Source organism: Mycteria americana, chromosome 3 (assembly GCF_035582795.1).
Source record: "Mycteria americana isolate JAX WOST 10 ecotype Jacksonville Zoo and Gardens chromosome 3, USCA_MyAme_1.0, whole genome shotgun sequence".
NCBI lineage: Eukaryota > Metazoa > Chordata > Aves > Ciconiiformes > Ciconiidae > Mycteria > Mycteria americana.
In genome coordinates this window covers 127,234,360-127,253,938 of record NC_134367.1, presented here as the reverse complement: position 1 = coordinate 127,253,938, position 19,579 = coordinate 127,234,360, and the positions used below count along the sequence as shown (strand labels likewise).

General features: G+C 43.0%; 1 protein-coding gene across 6 annotated transcripts in view; it reads left to right on the top strand.

Annotated features, from left to right (window-relative positions):
• PLCB1 (phospholipase C beta 1) overlaps positions 1-19,579 on the top strand; it is a 415,791-nt gene that overhangs the window by 106,447 nt on the left and 289,765 nt on the right. For all 6 annotated transcript variants that reach the window (XM_075496917.1, XM_075496921.1, XM_075496919.1 and 3 more), the window contains exon 3: positions 7,978-8,046. In XM_075496917.1, coding sequence (XP_075353032.1) covers positions 7,978-8,046 — 69 coding nt within the window. The remainder of the gene's footprint in view (positions 1-7,977; positions 8,047-19,579) is intronic.

Genomic DNA, 19,579 nt, shown 5'->3' with positions numbered 1-19,579 from the left:
CCAGGTGCTTTAACCAAGAGTGCTGGGAGAGCCACCTGGGGAGCCAGGTATAATAGGGTCCCAAGTGCATCACTCTCCTCCTTGTCTAATGGACCATATTTATTTACTTGCAGAAAGCATAACAGGAGAGGCTGAGGAAGCAAGCCAGGGAGCTTCTCTGGAGAGAGCTGGCTGGGAATTCACTGGAAAGGTGGGATGGTGGGGGTCATTTGTACTCTGAATCGGACAAAGTGCTAACCTTAACCATTCACTTGCCTGAATCAGGGCTGAATGCCACTGATTGTAAAGAGGGCGAGTGTCTGCCTGGACTATTTGATCCAGACCTAAGGTGCTCGTGTGGTCAAAGCAATGATTAAAACCATCCCTTCTTGATGGCCAAGTTGCTGTGCCGTGTAAGAGGAGCACATCTATGTTCTTCCTTCCACCTCCATCGCTCCCTGCCTCAAGGGATGCCTCTTAGTGCTGTAAGTAGCAGAAGAAATGGCAGAGCACTTCCACCAACTCCGTGGGGAGATGTAGCGCTGATGATGACAAACAGCTCCCCACTTAAAAATTCCCGAGAGACAGAGGTCCAGGAGTTGAAATTCCCCTGTGTGTATGGTGAAACGTGCCCAGCCTCATGCTCTGAATGGGCCTGAAGTGGATGGGGCTGCGGTGATTTTCTGCCAGCGTTTATTGGCCAGAAAGGAAGAGCTTGAAAATAACTGATTTGGAGTGAAGTAGTGGAGGCAGCAAAGTGTTTTCTGTCTCTCTCACCTCTCAGGAACAGCTATGCCTCTCACTCTTTTCTACATTTTGGGTGCCAGGGTGGTGGACTTGTTTTGGGCTTTGGTTTTTGTAATACACGTTTAGAAGGCAGAGAATTCAGGAATCGCTTTAGCCAAGTTTGAACACACAAAAAGTTTTAATAACCCTTTGGGAAGCCAATGGCTAATCTAGAAATATGTGTTCGGTTTAACCTGAGTATTTGTTCTATTATTTGAATGCCTTGAAATGGCTTCTTCATAACCTCTGTGAGGAGAGCATCACCTGCAAGGAGCTGGAAGAGGTCTGGTTGCTTTGGGCAGGCTGGCGAGCTACAGCATGAATATAATCATGTTCAGTGGCTTGTTAAAAAGAGTAGGTGGGAAGGCAATAAAATATTTTGAACTTGTGAAGAACAACTTTATGCAGGAAAAGACTTTGTTGTTGTCAGGGAGAGTTTTACCATTGACTTCAGGGTGTACGTGCTACTGTGCTGCTTGTTTATTGGCACAGCAGATGATTTTGATGCCTGATAATTGAATTGTGTGCTGCCAGGAGGAAACATGGAGACAGTTTCTTCAGGGACTGTCTCTCTCTAGTGGGATGCAGCTTATGAATTACATAACGGGACTTTCAGGGAAACACAGCACTACCTTAGCTCAGCTCCCATTAATGTCATTGACAGCCTTGCTATTTCTTCTTGTAGCTGTTGATGCAGGTTTCTGTTAAATCAACCTCACCAGTCCTCCACAGTTTTCCTTTGGGATGAGGAGACAAACGGCTGTGTTTCATTCAATTTATTCTTAATGATAATGGGGAAAAATAGATTCGGTTTTAACAGGGGGATTATATACGACATCCCCTAGCTGTGAAAGCACCCTTTCTAAATTAGCGCTAAATGTTCATTCTCACTGCAGAGAATGTCAGTCCTGGAGTAATCTGAGTGTGGCTGATCGATCAGCACGCTGTCAAAATCTCTGAAACCTGAATGAGGTGTATTCTATAAATGGTTGTAAATTGCTGAGTTTGCATATATATTTACTCTGAATCTGTAGGGCCAGATGCTTCTTTAGCATAACTTGTAATTGTTCCCAATCAGATTCAAATGTTGATCTTAATATTTTCTTTCTAACATGTTGTAAGAAAATTAGTCACTTGTGGTTTTATTTTAAATAACACTTTTTAAATGCGGAATAAAGTAAAAGTAACCTAGAACTGCATAAATTTTTTGCTTCAAGAAATAGTCAATGCTTTCATGCTCAGAAAATGTTAAAATGGAGTCTTTCTATGTTAAAGAAACATTTTACTATGATTAACTATTCCCAGTAGAAGATGTTGTTTAAGTCTCCGTTTGAAGTTTGTTTCAGCAAAATGGCCTTTTCCCTTTGCAAACTTTCACCAGATGTTGCCATCCAGTAGCACTAAATGGTGCTTGTTTACAGAACGGGCTTAATTTTTCAAAGTTTATTTTGCCAGCACTGCATCAGACAAACTTTGAAGGCAGTGCTGTGTCTTCGGCAGTGGTCTGTCTTCTATTAGATTGACTGGTAATAGTTATAAGAATTAGGTAAGCTTTCAGGCACACAGTTTCCTCTTCAAACTTGAAACTAGAAGGAGCAGATTTCAAAGCTAAGTGGAAAAATGAGTTTTTAGAGTTTAAGTAGCTGTGCATCAGTTAGACCGTATCCCTAAACGGCAATGGCTACAGCAACATGACCGTGAGAGTGGTGCTCCACAGTTGCTGGCAGCCTGTGGTGACACTTCATACAATGAGAAAAAAGAACATCCGACCAGAAGGGACGAGGAAACGGAGGCTGAACAAACGTGGGTCAGAGCAATACCTGGCTACTCGGCCACAGTGAGTACTCAGAGCAGAGTGGAATTATTTTTGTTAGGCACATAAGTAAAGTAATTAGATATCTGGACCAGCTAACCCATGCAGCTCTTGTAATGCATGCCCACTTTTGCTATGTCTCCTTGACATAGTTTTTGTGAAATTCTGTAGGACGCTTGATCCTGCTCTCAGCCCGCTGTGCTGCCGGTGGCTCTTCAGCAGAGCTCTCCAGCGGGATCGATAAGGAATCCTGCTTTGTAGCTGGGGTTACGTCACGAGCAAGTTCCCAAGACACTGTGATTCACTTGGCATAATTTTGGGCAGTTTAAAATAGGAGTGAGCCAGAGCCTCAGCTGGTATAAATTGGTGTTACTATATTAAATTCAGACGGGCCTAATTATAAGTGCTCAAGCAGTCACTGAGGGTTACACAATCTATTGCTTTTGTGAGTGTGTGCTCACCCATAAAAGTAAGATTGCACAATCTAACCCTATATGAATGCGTCTCTGTCTCAGCTGCTAATTGAAAACAAACATGGTAGGATTAATAATTCTTTTCTCTGGAATTTCTGTATTAGAAATTGGTGGGGGCATCTACCAGTTGCATTAAGAGATGTTACTCTATTGCAAGATTAATAAGTCCCAACAGCAACGACTGGAGGCCTCTAAACAAGGAAAAGTTGGACTCGCAGAGGTTTTTGATTGTTGGGTTTTGGGGTTTTTTTTCTTTTTTTTCCAGTTGCTATGGCTTTCATGTCTTGTGCAGCACAGAGTGCAGTTTCCAAGCCTGCACAGAGGAAGTCAGTAGCAAAACTCCTGTTGACTTAAGCAGAGGAGGGTTTGGTCTGGTTTGCTGCACAGGAAATGGGGCATTTTTCTGTCCAATACTTAAGCGTATTTTCCCTTTACAAAAGTCTGTCCACATTTTGCAACAGGGAAATAGGAAATTGCCTTTTCTCTCATTTGGGAGGAAGTTGCTCTCTGTCCTCTTAATTAGTTGTTTGAAAGATGAAAGCAAGTGCCCAGGGGTCAGGGAATTCCAGGAGGTTTGGTATTTTTGAACCAAAGAACTTCTAAGAAGTGGCACATTATGAATTCTGATTTATCTAAACCCTGCTGAATGCTGCCTGCAGAGGCACTTACATGGATACCTAACCTGCTCTCATCTACTTAATTTAGAGCATAGGCTATAGCATCTATCAGGCTATTGCTTCTGCTGACCTGAACATACATATAAAATGTATGTATGGCAACTGGACCATTCCTTTCTGATACCGGATGGTGGCTGAGACTTTTGACTTTATTTTCCTGCGGCTTCCGTAATTACTGCCTGGGAGAGAATCCCCCCAAACTAAATGGTCTTGTAGAATAAGGATATAAAGGAATATAGGGATAGGATTGTAAAAACTGCTTTCTACATCGGAGAGGTAGCACAGCAAAGAGTTAACAGTGCAGCAAGGCCATAAGATGGATCTTCAGGGGGTCAACCTTTCCTACAGCCATGCCAGCTGGTCTGGTCAAAGTAGCCCCCAAAACTCCACTCTTCCCTATTCTTCTTAGACTGTCCTTGCTAGGTCTCGGGTCCTCAGGCTATCACATTTTCTGCAAATGCAGATTTCTGCAAATTTCATGCCACCATTTTCTTGGTGGCATGCAGGCAGTTTGAAAGTAGTAGTCAAAACTCCAAAACAACCCAATACCTCCTCATCCTCCTCCATCCAGGAGGATGCAGACCCGAGCGGGTTGTTCAGGTTCCTTGTACCGTCCTTGGGGGTGCTGGTCGTTGCCTTTTCCTTTTCTGTGTCTCTAATGTGTGTGATTCCATTTAAAAGGGTCTTCTTATGTTTGTGTTAGGGAGGTCTAGTTGCATTTTTGTAAGTGAATAAATGATTAGTTCTATTTGTTATTCTTTTTTTTTTAAAAGCTAAAATGCCAGACCAATCCAATGAAAAAAGCTTCTGAAATTCACTCTGTGTGTGGGTCAGCATCTTTGTTTAAGATCCATTTTTCTTCAGCATCTTTCATTTCTCTCATGTGTTTGCTGTTAAAGCCTTTATTTTTAGTGCTTATCAGTCCTTTCGGTCGACAAAATCTTATTTTTACGATATGTTCTGCATGTGTCCGTAGCTTCTGTAGAACGTTTCACAGTGGGCTGGAGACCACTGTGGGGCACGAGTATTATTTGTTGTGATAAATATAACCCCTGGCCTCTCACCCCAAAGGCCACGTTCTTGTCCGATAACAGCAAACCTGGGCCCGTCCACCCTTGTTGAGCGTGTGGTCTGTAAATCTGAAGCGCCGTCGGCTCCGTGCTTGGCTCTGCACGTTTGCTCTGCGCGGTTTTTGCTGATGAATTTTCAGCCTGTCTCTGCCCTGCCTTGGCTTCCCTTTGCTTGATGCGCATGGAATATGCTGGCTCTCGGCCCTGGTTTTCTTTTCAATTTCTTGCCTTTTGTGTAGTGTTGTCTGGTCTCCTCCTCCCCATAATTATGTTGTGACTCTCCTGTTTCCTGCCTCAATTCTTGCTCCGGGTGTGATAAACCTGAATGCAGCTCTGCCATATTTCATTATTTCCACTTCTGGCAGTATCTAAGTGGCCGCATGCATTAACTCAAAGATAAGCCCTCCAGCGTGCCATTTTCCTGTTTTATTTAAAGTAGCACCTGCTGCCATACCTGCACACATAGCTATTTAATAATGCTTCTTGGCTCTTTTCTCTCTGATTACTTATATATATATAATTTTTTTCCCCTGTGTTGAGCAGCAAGTTTGCTTGCCACCACTGGTATATCCCAGGTGGTAACGTGATGTAGCTGGCACTGTCATGTTTCACAGGAGCAACTTGAGAGAGTAACAGAGTCATTCCCTTCTCCCAACGCTTCTTTAAAAGAAAGGGGAGGGAGAACAAATTCTGTTTTAATTGACAAATAATTTGTAGCATCTACACGAGCACTAGCAGTATCATGGTGCATTTTGAGATGTAAACGTGGCATGGACTAGATTTCAGAAGATGTAAAATATATGGAGACATATTTGCACTACTCCAACATCACTGGGACTCGAGACATAAATTCCACTGAGGGAGGAATGACAGGAGTGTGGGAATGTTATCGTAAAACCCAGGGACAGATCTGTGGCTGGTAAAAATCAGCATTGCTTTTTCACCATTGCAACCATTTCCCCTTGGTGAGGAGCTGACCCCATCCAGGCATGGAGACCAGTCACGCTGGGAGATGGAGAGCTAGTGCTCACTGTCCTCTGCAATTTTTAGCTATTCCTTACACAGTTGTCTCATTGAATAGTGAGAGATTACCCAGGCTTTGGTATACTAAGGGCTTTTCTGTGCTCAGTATTGAGCTCTGCCTGAACTCCTGGTGTCAGTTGTGCTCGTGTTGGGCAGGATAGGATCAATGTAGTTTAGATCTGGAAGTAAGATGGACCTGAACGTTGGGTTCACAAACCATCAGGTGCTCCTGAGCTGGAACAGGGACAGCTGTAGACAAGCTTTTATGTAGAGCCATCAGCCATCCATGTGAGAGGCTGCAGTGCTGTCAGAAGAGTGCTTGTGTCCATATGCCTTGTGTATTGTAGTTTGGGTGATAATCCTAAAGAGGTTTACAAAATATCACCTTTTGCAGCCCTGCCTATACTTCTTTCTAATCCCTGCAAGTTTTGATACCCTTGTCCTCTTTCAGGCAAGTAAGAGCAAAAAATAAAGATCTCCAAAGTCCAAGTTTCCCCTAAACAGGCTAGATGAAGAGGAAAAAAAAATATGCTCATGCAAGTTCAGCAGGTACTATAACAGAAGAGAATTGGGATTGATATGGGGGACAGAGGGGAATGTGGTGAATGTACGGTTGCATGAAAATTTGGCAGTAGAGCTAATGTCTTAGTAGATGATAAAGGTCTACAAGAGCTGTGCGGGAGTGGGTCCCTTAAAATGGAAAAGAAATAAAGATACAAAGTAACCCATGGCAAAATAACATGTCCATGAGAAAATATGTTTTTCTTTTCTCCTTGGAGTTAAAAAAAAAAAAGTAGTGACTTTGCCCAGCACAGAGATTTCAAGTTCTCCACACGGTATTTGCAATTACTATTGGAAGGCTGAAATGCATTGAACTGCTGTAGCTCTAATTGCAGTGTGGTCACAGTCCTGCTGAAGTACTTTTAGACTATATTTAGTATGTAATTGAGCCATGCTAACATGGGCTATTAGTCCAAATGCTAGTGTAAATGAGGCAGACAGTATTAAGATGTGCTTTAAGATTGTCAAGTAATGCTAAATCAGGTCAGATGTTCTCACCGTGTCTCGCAGGACAGTTGGCGTTGCTCCTGGCAAAATACACGTAATGCCGCATGGATGTGCATGCTTGTGAGGGAGCCGGCAGCTGGGAATCGCGCTGCTCCCATCTCCAGCATCCTTCCTCCTTCCAAATGCTCCCTGCCCATAAATGTTAAGGCATTCAAGAAAGAACCAACATGGCAACGTCCCAAAATGTCCTGTCGCAGGATGAGGTTGGGGAAAATTATGTTGGCTGAAGGGTATAATTTGCTGCATGTTTGGAGAGGTGAATGCTCCGTGCTGATCCCGGAGGGGTGGGTGCACCCCGCAGGGCTGGCACTGGCAGGTACGCCCCGGGCACCATGGGCTCAGCCCAGCCCTCATCCTTCCCACGCAGCCAGGCACCGGCAGGGACAGTGGAGACCCAAGAGGTTATCAGTTAAAGGAGACTCTTCATGTTACACGTGTGTAGGGGAGGACAGGAATTTGCCTAACAGAAGCTGTTATCACATGCCAGTTTTGTTCCAAGTACGGCGTGTGTTGTATAACCCACAACTCGAGAGTAACGTACGAACTATGAAATGCTTGTCAAAAGTACATGGTTTTTACTGAGCAGTAGTCACTAAAGTTGTTGAGCCTGTTATCCTTGTAGATATAACACTTCTTGGGTTTTATGTGCACTTTTCAAGATGTTCTGGCAATAATGTAGGTTTTCTATTGCAGAGGCAGGGTTTTCTGTTTGTAACATCGCCTTTTTCACACTGTGACTAGCATCAAAATGCTACAAATGTATTAAAAAGAAAAAAAAAAAACAACAAACACAGCAGCTGGTATTTAGTGATCCAGGAAATAAGCTTGACTCATATGGCTTGTATATATTCTATATATGATAAGAGACCTGCACATTTTTAAGGGAATCAAGTTACGTGTCTGAGGTCTTAGCGTTGCTATTAGAATAGCTTAAGTGCAACAGAGCACTCCTTGAAACTGTTCTCAGTTTGGACAGGCATCACTGCAAACAGGCAAACCCCTGACCGATGCGGGAAGTGGGGCACTGTTAACAAACAAGGCTTTTTGACTAATGTAATAATTATCTGTGTTGCAATTTTTCCTTCTAGGAGACTGAGCTGCTAGATATCAGCCTTGTCAAAGATGCCAGATGCGGAAAACATGCCAGAGCTCCCAAGGTAGGAATTTTTGCTGCATGCTGACATGTTACATTGATGACCTAGATAAAATAGAATGGGAATTATATGCAAGAATTACAAAAAAGAAGTTCCCTTAGCTAATAAGAAATATTTTGTCTTTTCTCCATTTAAAACGGTTTCTGATGAGAAGTGTTATGAGTGTTGAGCCGTTGTCATTTGATTCTGTATGTAAAATGCTGATGCAAGCTGTGCTGGCAGTGAGGGAACAAAAATCCTGGTTTGTCAAGGTAAACTTACACAAGTTCCTGGCTTCCCTGATGGCAAGGAGCTGATAGTTGTTTAGTTCCATGTTGCATTTTGTGCTGCCTGTTTTCCTCTTGCGGTACCTCTTGAGGCCAGAAAGAGTCGGTTGTTTTTTTTTTTTTTCAAACTGTCATCAGAGAGGTCAGGATATCAGCTCCCTTGGGTCCGCTCTGATGTATTGCATACTCCTTTGCTGTCTTTAAAGACAATAGGTTGTAGATATATGTTCTCTCTGGTGTTTTTGTTTGGACAGACACTACACATCAGAGAAAAAAACCCAAAGCACTCAGCTCTAGAAGCAAGATAGTGCCTCGGGGAGTCACAGGAGTGATAGGAAAAAAGGAAATCTCCTTAGGGGCCTGAAAGTATGGCCGTGCTGCCGCTTAGCCGTGGTGGAACCGGTGGGGTTGAAGCAGCCCAAAGGAATGCTTCTCCTACCCTCATCTCAGGGGAGGAAAACCATTAGGAACGGAAAAGGTTGTTTCTCCGTGCCAGAATGCGATTGTAGTTATCTCTGAACAGACTATTCAAATTCGGTTTTCAAAGCTTTCCGTGTAGTGCTGGCAGCATTTTAAAGGCTGAGTTATAATTGAAATGCAACAGAAGTACTTTATGACATCCACATTAATACCAAATGAGTTCACCATGATTAATGGTTCTATGATGAATAGCAATAAAGTATTAACAATGGCTAGAACATTATTTTAAAATGCTACCCGCTTTACAGAGGACATTCATGTTCTTCTAACAAAATGTTTTTAGCTAAAATTTATGCATAGCTATTGCCTCAGTGACTTTTATTTATGAGGTTACATAAAGGCTGTTTTTGTTACAACATGTTACGGATTTGACAGCAGTGGCATTAAATGAAGGGTATGAGAAAATCCTGACTTTTAGGGTGGTGAAATGCACCACCTGTGTGAATGAGTTTGCTTTTTGTCATTGATTTGTGTGTGGGCAGAATGAAAACAGCACCTGGGTTGGCTGTTGATGGGATTTTGCAAACGGTGTGAAACAAAACGCTCATTTTGGGGCCAGTCGTGTCAGTTTTGCTTTGATCCACGTTGTGGGGCTGAGCAAAGGAGTGTTGACTGCAGGTGAGCAAGCATTACAGAAGCCCTGTTTGTGTCACATCCACGGAAAATCTAAAACTCATATAGCAGCAGGAAGGCTTGGCTCTAAGTCAAGCAGTAGCAGCTTATGATTGCATGGAGGTTTCTAGTAAAAACACTGGGATGTTGGCTTAAGAAAGCAGCACCACGTATGCATGATACTTGCCAAAGTCCCCAGCTTTTCTGAGGCTCTTTTCCACAGCTCTACGTCCAGGTGGGAGCAACCCTTGCTCTCAGGTGAGCATAAATAATGAACTATGGTTAGGAGTAGTTCCTGTGTGGGAAAGCAAGCTTCCCTCATGTAGCGTGCATAGAAATCATAGAATAGAATCATTAAGGTTGTAAAAGACGTCTAAGATCATCTAGTCCAACCGTCAACCCAACAGTTCCATGCCTACTAAACCATGTCCCAAAGTGCCACGTCTACAAGTTTTTTGAACTCCTTCAGGGATGGTGACTCCACCACCTCTCTGGGCATTCATAATCTGCTCGTTGCACGGTAAAAGCGTGATGCACGTGATGATTGTATTGTGATGATGAGTCTGAGCTGTATCCAGCAGAATGGCTCTGCTGTGATTTACTGGTACCTGCAGAGGCTCTTGCCCTGTATGTAATACAGCCTACGGTGTAAGCTGCAGACACGGAACGGAGTTTAGCTGCCTCAGCAACAAATACTTACTGCTGTGGTACCACTTAACACAGGTTTATTAGCTATCCCAGAAGTTAATCTCTCATGATCTGGTGGGATCATCATTGACTTGGGAACTTGCTTCCTGTAGTAGCCTTGCCAGGCAGAAAGGACAACATGCTGTTGTGCCTTGATGCATCTTTCACTGTAAAACAAGAGATTTAGGCGATTTTCTCTTCATTCCCCACCACCCCTCCCTCTGCCCATCGTCTTGGACAACTTTTATACTGCATTAGGGGAGTTCTGCCAGTTTATGCAAATTTTTTAATCTATTTTCAGAATTCTAAGGGTGGATTTAATCTCTGACTTGTCATTAAAAACTTAAGAAGTTAATGGGAATCTTTAAACCTCATTTAGTGTATTTCTGATCTACTGCTACCTTTTGATAGAAATAAGTGTCATCTTTAATAAGCCTTGACTTTTCTATTAAAAAAAATGTAATTCATTTTTATAGTAAACTAAATTTCGGTGTCATTGACGATACCCATAGTAAGCTACCAGAACCTGTTAGGTGTGCTGCTACGGAAGACCATCAGCAAGTAATGATTTTAGAGGACTATAAGCAGTCATAATTACCAACAAACACTTTCTTCCCCATCACCATCTGGAATACACACTTCTTCCCCATATGCTGCCATATCCACCAGCAGGGACGTTTCTTTGGTAGCTTAATTAATCTGCCAAACTCTTGGTCTTTTTGATGGCTGGAAACAGAGTCTGTGCTCACGCTGCATTCAGTGTACCTTCTGCACAACCATCAGTATTCTTAATTTCTGAAAAAGAGAGAGAAACACAAAGGGTTTTTCAGTTTGTTTCTCTTTCAGCCTTGTTGGTTGACATTCACTTTTCACTATATTTTTCCATAAGTCCAGACATATATATTTTGTGATAGTTCTTGCATGTTTGTTGTTGCATGTTCTAGTCGTTATCATAAGGGTGGGAAAAAAAAGCTTTTTCATTCAGGAGAAGTTTTCATCGATGAAGGATATCAGCCAAATGCTTTGGTTTTGTTTAGAAGGCATTGTGCTCTTTTTGTTTTATCCTGTTTCACGGTGTCCCTAAATTTGTTGAAAATGTGTTAACATTTTGCTCCAGTAATTAAGTCCAAGCTATGGATTGTCTTCTGTAATGCTTTGGCTAAGTGGGCATAGTCTGTGCTTTGGAGAAAGGTAGTTATTAGGCATGCTCATGTTTTGTTTTACTCCCTAGGCCATAGCCCGTGTAAAAAAGGGTAACAGTAGACTCTAAAAGGGATACATAAGTGCACTTATGCTACCGTACACTGTTCGTAAGCTCAGAGCTTTTTCTTTCTGGGTTTCTCATCCAGGAGGTCTGGTTCCTTTCTCCATTCCCTATTACGTTTGGCCTCAAAAGTTCCCTTGAAGGCACAAAAGCGCAGCTCTCATCCTACAGTCGTCGCGTTAAGGTAGCATGAAGAATGAGCTGAGATCTCCTCAAAGTTAGTATGTTAGCGCTACGTTGCAGCTATGCAGGTGGTCAGCTCTGCTTGGCACTTTGAGTGCAAAACCACTTCTCCTCCAGCTTCTGGTTTGTGATGATCATTAGAGTCTCTTGAAACCTCTCTCCTGTTCTTCCCATTCCCTGGAGACTTAAGAGCAGAGCACCAACACTATTCCTGGCCATGACAGCAGTGTAAGGGAGTAGCTCAGAAAGGTGTCTGCAAAAGCAAGACCTTCCTGAGCAGACCTCAGGAATAGTTACCCAGAAGACCTGGCTGAAACTACATAGAGTAGCCCAGCGCTAGACCACGGTCCTAGAGCCAAGGTCATAGTCTTATCAGCTGATGGTAATTATTATCATCTGTGCTCTCACACTTCGGGGTACTGTAACGAATTTGTGGCTGCCCCTGAGAAGTGCTGTTACCTTGTGGATGGTGTGAATCCTAGAGCCCCACCTCAGCTTCTCAGGGTGTAAGAGTGGCTTTGTGTTTATCCAAAGCTCAAAACTTGTATTTTGAGTGTCCACCAATTCTTCCAAGTGGTGCTTGAGGCTGGGAAGACGAGACAAATTCAGGGGACTTGCACAAGTCTCTGTGCTACTTCGGGTGCCTAATGGCACCCAAAGGGAATTTGTAGATTTTTTAGGGGGTTAGGTAGACCCTGGGGGTCTTGGGCAGAGAGTCAGAATGGTTTTACAGCAAAGGAAGTGGGGCACAAAGATTAAAGGTTAGACCAGTCGGAGTGTTTAGGCATCTGACAATAAGCCTGTATGTCTTTCATAGGAACTTGGGCTTCTAATGATGTAGAAGGGAGATGTTTAGCGGGTACCAAAACACTTGGTGCTTGGGGGATGAGAAGATCGTCCTCCGACCAAAATCAGTAAATAGTATACTCAAATGACCACTGTGTTACTGAGAAGCTTCAGCATCACCTTCATTTTCCACATTGTCAGGGATGAGTCCCTCTGTCTTCAGCTGCTCTTTTCAGAAACAATAACAGAGTTTTCCATCTCAATGCAATATACATGCAAAGGCTTATTCTTTGGAATAAGGGCGAATCTCCGGCAGCACAGAGCACTGCAGCAGCTCCCTAAATGAGAAGAAAAATGGAAGTAATGTTCTGAAGAGAACAAGAAAAGACTTCTTGATTGTGTATGTTAGGAAAAAGTGCCTGAATGCGAAATACAATGAAATTTATACAGAAGTGAGGGAATTATAAGATGATTATCAGGACTTTGCCTTTTTAGTAAGCATTAGAATCATTTAGGAAGGGAGCAAGAGAAATTTTGAGAACAGGAGATTAATATGCAGTTCATTTTTTCCTTTGGAAGACGTGACTGCCCATAAATTCAGCTCAGCCTTTTTGAGGCGTGACATGCCTTTTCTCACAGCTTTCAGGGACTCAGAGCTGCTGCCGGTGCCAGCAAGGGTGCAGTGTCAGGATGCTCAGGGCTCAGGTTGTTTGTATTTTGAAATGCTGAAGGAATGTGAAAATCAATAGTTGCGATGAAGCAATTATTTATTTCCTTTTATTCACGCATTACCTGGTAGCATTCTCTGGAGCTTTTTTTTGATGCGCAGACTAACGAAGAGATGTCTTTTCCCTTGTAAAGTTTAGCGAAGAGGTCTGCAAAACAAAATAACGCAACGAGCAGTGAAGAGAAACATACGCTTTTGTACCGTGAGGCATAGAGATAGCTCTGAATATTCACGTACCTTCTGTGAAGCGTGGAAGTGCCGCTCAAAAGAGTGTCCATGTTCTTAAAAGGGAGACGTAGCTAAAAATGTCACGCAGCAGTAGGTACTGGTGAAAGGTTAGGTGAAGATTTGGCACCTGCAAGCATCCTCGCAGGGCTAGGGAAGTCACACTTTTTACCATCTCGTATTTACTTTAGCCAATAACAGTTTCTATGGAAACAAAAATCTTAATGCAACTGTATAAGTGTTTTTAGTAGCAAGAAGAAATATCAGGATGAGTTGGCAGCAATAAGGAAATAACCCCATGGCAAATGTTCCTATTGAAAACTTTTGATGCATTTGATCAGTCTGTTTTCCCTCAAAGATACCATAAATCATTCAGCAGGAAATGAATTTCTTTAAATGACATATGCTATGGAACCTGTAGGAGAGGAAATTATGAATGATGGAATCACTCTAATGCCAAAATGTTTACAGAGCGTAGTCCCCAATTTTAAAAACACTCGCAGCTCCCCTGCCCCAAATGTTCTCACTTTAACAAGAAAGCTCTACAGAGAAAAATAATTAAGCTTTTTTAATGTCAGAAATTTGCCAAGACCTCAACTACTATTAATACCATCACCAGCCTCTCTGTATTTAGTGGGTTTTCTTGAAATGCTCAAGTAGAGTGAGATGATTGAGGGATTAAAAACTACATGCTTCTTCCTCACTGTAGAGGGTTTGCTGGTTTCTAACACGTCTGCAGAGAAAAATCAACGTTTCATGAACTAGATGGGCTCGAAAACTAAAAGGAAGACTAACAAGGAAAGTCTAAATAATTATTTAATGGAAAAATTGGTGATTTTCAGGGAAATGAGGATGTGCAAGTGTATTTGAATTGTCAGAGCTATCAAGACTGCTGTCTTCTGTGTCTGCTTCTGTACTCCATTGCGCTGACTTAGACTCGGTAGGATTTCACTGACATTTGGGTAAAAATTATGCAGAGAAGCAGAAAGTAAGACTGCTGTCTGTTATGTTGTTAGTAATCTCCTATTTCTTTCTTTGTTTTTTAACTTACTGCCTGAATTTACAAATGCAGGTGAAGAACTTTTTGTGAACCCACTCAAAGCACACATACGCAAAGAAATAAATCGCAGATAACGCTTGGTTGATTTGCCTCCGAATAAGGCTCTAACTTCTAATTTACGAGTCCGATGACAAGAGCCTGTCAAAATGAACCTAATTCAATCACTTGATTTCCTTATGGTATCTGAACTTAGAGTTTTGCTGGCAGCCTGTGATTTTTATGGTCAGGTTGTTTGTTTTTCTTTTATCAGGAGAACAAAAGAGGCCTCTTGTCACTTCTGAACTTTTGAAGGCCGAGCAGTTATTCATTTCTTTATGATAAAGTCCATGCTGGGACAATTATGTTGTGTTTGATAACCATCCTGATTACACTGCACGTGGGAAATGGCAGGTAGATTTTATTTATTTATTTTATTTTATTTTATTTTATTTTATTTTTGGTCCACTCAGTAAATTCCCTGAAAAAGTCAGCTGCCTACATGGATCGCACAGGAGAGCAACAAGCCTGCCCTTCGCAGTACCAGCTTCTGTCTCTCTGCCTGTCTCAGATGCTGCTATTGCTGTTATTTTTATCTGCTGATAAATGCACGTTGCTTTCCCTTCAACAACCTTGGTGCTAAATTAGAAACTCTCATGTAAATTATGCCTAAGCAATGTTCTGTTTCTGCCAAAAAGAAATAAAAATGGAATATGCACGCAGCTCACCTTCTTCCCACTCACCTTAGGGATAACAGTGACATCCTGGAACATCCCCCAATTTCTTCTACATGACTGCTTTTTTTCATAATAATGATTAAATTACATAAACATTCTCTCTAGGTTGAGTTTTACTTTATTAAGGAAGGTTAAGATTACTTTCTTTGGGTGATATTTGGCCAGCGTTCGTGCGGTCACAGTTGTAAAGACGGGGAAATGCACGGAGTTGAAATGCTGCCAAGAGCGTGGGATCCGTGGTCAGTTTGAGAGCGACAGAGATTTGCCTGGGACCCTCCTTGGGGGGGATGAACCTCGCTCTGCCCTTCTCTGCAGCTTGACATCACCTCTTCACCAGCCTGAACAGGCTCCTAATGGCACCCGGCATCTTTCGCTCTCCCCAGTTTTCCCCACCAGTGCAGACTTTTTTCAGAAGAGGTCTCCCCACTGCCCACAGTAAAGTCCTGCTGCTTATTCAGGAGTAAAGGCAAATTTCTGTATGGGTAGGAAGCTTTTGAGTTTGTTTTTGTTTGTTGTTGTTTTTTTTAATCTGTTGAAAGTTAACTTCTTTGGGGAAGACTCGTCTCCAAAGGTAAAGCTGTCGGTGCTGCTATCCAGGGAGCATGGAGAACAGGTCTTCACTTCTCCATCACCTGGAGAAATGTCACCATCAGGAACATTATTCATGCTGTTCTGGAAGCAAAGCAAAGCTTCCTGAAAGCGCAAACGAAGCCTGGGGCGTTAAGTAGCAGCACAGTAGCCATTTTCTTTCTGCTTCATCGGGTCAGAAGCCATGTGTCAAACGCAGCGGCTTGCTTGGCGGCGTGGATGAGCACAAGCGCTTTGCACCTACGCTCGGAAGCCTGCAGAGATTCCTCGCCCGCCTCGGAGCGCGGTTCACTTGGCTGCTCATGCCTGAGGCTGAGGCCACCTCCGAGACGATCGGCATCCCAGTGCTCCACCAGAATGGCCCAAATTAGTGAAGGTGATTTTATTTACAACCCTCTGATCTTTAGGGAGCTGGGACCTTTTCAGAAGCTTGTCATCAACTGTATGACTTAGCTCTGTCTGGGTAGTTCATCGGATTCACTATTTACTAACATTCAGGGTAGAGTAGAAAGCACAGATTTTCATCCAAGGCTTTCACTATGAATCATTGCCAAAAAGATTTTTTTTTTTTTTTTCCTGCTCGCTGGCTGTTTCAGTTAGCTTTCTGTGCTACTTGGTTTTATGTTTTTCTTAGTTATATTTATAAAACATACATCTTCTTTTTGTTTGTATACTTTCATGCCAAGGAATTCTGTATTTTAAGAAGCACAAAGGCATTTTATAAATGTGATTTTAAAACTTGACATTTAAATTTCAAAAGGTAGAATAGGCCACTGCTCAATTAAATACGTGATATTTGAGTTGCTGAGATCACCAGAGAGTATCGGTAAAGCTGTGCTTTAAATGCTACTGCTGAAGATGCTTTTGAATAAACCTGTGTACATCTGGTTTGGGTTTTTTTCCCTTTTTCCCTTTTTCTCCTTCAGTGTGACTTTTTGTGCGATTTTGACAAGAGATTGAGAGAGACAGCTTTGTGTGCTCTCAGGCACACATAATACTCCAAAACTATTTTAAATCCATACATAAGCCACTCTGAGCTTTCAGACGGCGGCGGTGGGGGATTAAAGTAGCACACCGGAGGGCATGGACTCATCGCTTAATTGAGCACGTGCTTCACGCAGAGGTGCAGTTCAGTGCTACGGTGATATTTCCCGTGTTAGTGTCGTTGATTGTGATCACCTCTGCGCTGTTTCAGCTTGGAATTCCTCTTCTTGCCTTTCCCTGCCGCCGGATGGGGCTCGCAGGAGGAGGAGTGGGTTGCAAAGTGGCATCTCTCAGCTGGTAGGTACCACTTCTGGTGAGCCTCGTGGTTGCTGCCGTTGGCAGCCCTCGCCTGTGCGCGTGGGTGCCATGGTGGCGTGCTGTCACCGGCTCACCGCGGTGACGAGGCCGTATCCGCTGTCGGCAGCCTTTTGACAACATTTGTGTTGCTGATCAGTAACACGGGACGCGGATGTCTTATTCCTGCCTTTGCAGCTAATAACGCTAATGAGATGAGAATGCAGCTGGGACAGCACGTCCAGCCGCAGCTAGCAAAAACCCACGCCCACTGTCAATCGTGGTAAAGCTCACTTGAATCTGATGAATGGCATTTTTACAGTGGCTGGCACAAAATTTAAAAATTGTTGGGACAATATAAAGTTAATCTGAAGGTGCTTTTTGTGATGCTAAGATGTTAATATTGCCTATCAATGTCCTGTATTATCTGTTTGTTATCCTGCACCCCCTGTGTGTTCATATCCACGTTAGCTTTTGACTTGCACTAAGATTATAAAGATTTGGGAAAGTACAGTCCTTTTTTTCCAGTGTTGCTACGATATCTGAAAGTGCAAGGTCCTGTTTCATGAGTAGGGCTCCTAAGTGCAATACTAATACAAAAACTAATAAGTAAAATGTTGCTTTCCATAAAGATAAGAAATGCTGCATTCAGCTTCTGTCATAAACTCTCACTTTGGAAAGAACTTCAAAATTCTTCATTGGAAAATGTAAAGGTACTAAATAACTGAGTCATACTAGTCTTTCCTTCTGAGCGGTAATCTCCATCTAGAAATATTTCATAAATATTAAAGTATATATTTTAGCAGTAGTGTGGAGCTGTGCATCCAGAGAGGGATCTGATGGCAGGGCAATACCCTCAAGCTTCAAGTGTGGCAGCAACAGGCTCAAGTGAAAGTGCCAAAGCAGAAACATTTTTCTGTAGTTGTTTAGAACAAATGATTTAAATTTCCCTGTTTTATTGGAATCCAGCTTGGTGATTTTCCATGGCATCCCTTATCTTGTAAATAACTGGTTGGAGAAAACTGCTAGGTTTTAATTAGTTGCAAAGGCTGGATATAGTTGTTATAAATAGCGTGGCCAGCAGGAGTAGGGAAGTGATCGTGCCCCTGTACTCGGCACTGGGGAGGCCGCACCTCGAATACTGTGTTCAGTTTTGGGCCCCCCACTACAAGAGAGACATTGAGGGGCTGGAGGGTGTCCAGAGAAGGGCAACGAAGCTGGGGAAGGGTCTGGAGCACAAGGCTGATGAGGAGCAGCTGAGGGAGCTGGGGTTGTTCAGCCTGGAGAAAAGGAGGCTGAGGGGAGACCTTATCGCTCTCTACAACTGCCTGAAAGGAGGCTGTAGAGAGGTGGGGGTCAGTCTCTTCTCCCAAGTAACAAGTGATAGGACGAGAGGAAATGGCCTCAAGTTGCGCCAGGGGAGGTGTAGACTGGATATTGGGAAATTTTTCTTCACTGAAAGGGTTATCAAGCATTGGAAGGGGCTGCTCAGGGAAGTGGTTGAGTCCCCATCCCTGGAGGTATTTAAAAGACGTTTGGATGAGGTGCTTAGGGACGTGGTGTAGTGGTGGTCTTGGTAGCGTTAGGTTTATGGTTGGACTCAATGATCTTAAAGGTCTTTTCCAACCTATACGATTCTGTGATTCTGTTATCATCTGCATATAACCAGCTCATTCAGTATCTCCTCATGGAAACCCAGCAAAACCATTTAGGCTTAGAAAAGAGACCACTGCGAAGCAAAAGGATTAGGTGTAGATCCCAAGTAAGCATGGCTGACAGATGCCAGTTTCTTTGCAACTGGGTGAAGGTGCCTCCCTACTCAGCTCTGCAGGGAAAAGCCTTTTACTGGCAACAGGACGGCAGAGTGCTGAGTAGCCGAGGAGCAGCGGCGGGTGATCGGCGTTGGTAAGTCGTTACCCGTGTTGGATGGGGCTGCCTGTGTGCTGCAGCGGAGGTCAAACCCTGCCTGGAAACCCTCAGGCACATGGCGGGAACTGAGCAATTTGTGACTGAGTTTAAATAAGTATAAACTGTCTTTGGTCAGAGCTTGTAATTGAAGAGGTTTGGTTTTGAGATTTAGAGGAGTTGTAAAGAAAAGTTTTCTTTAATACTGAAGTTATTTAAGCTTGCTTAAACTCCACTGCAACAGTTTCCAGCTTCAAAGTTTGTTATCTTCCATATTACATTAGCACTTTCGCGGTCTTGCAGCTAAGCACATTTGGCTGTAAAAAACCTGCACATTCGCCTAACGTTTGTTAATCCATACTTGTATGCTGTCCAGTACAGATGTCTAAGAAAAAGCGATGGGAAGAAACTTGGCTCTCCGAGCTAAAACTTTGATCACAAAATAATTACAGCCCCTGACATAAATAATCCTTGTTTCATTGCTGTGGCTTTTCAGTCTGTTTGCTTGTGTCCCAAGGCACGTCTGTGCCGGTCGGACACCCCAGCCACCCCAGTGACGTGATGTCCATGGCAGATGTACTGCTGTGCCTTGTCGTGACACAGGTGTCCTGCAGAGAGACCTCTACCAGTATCGCAGGGACACATTTTATTAGGAATGTGAAAGTGGGACTTAGAAGAGTCTGCTACAGATAAGGAAGCTAATGGGAGCAAATGGAAATAGCCAAGGGTCTGTGTGAACTATAAAGCAGCAGGAAATTATGG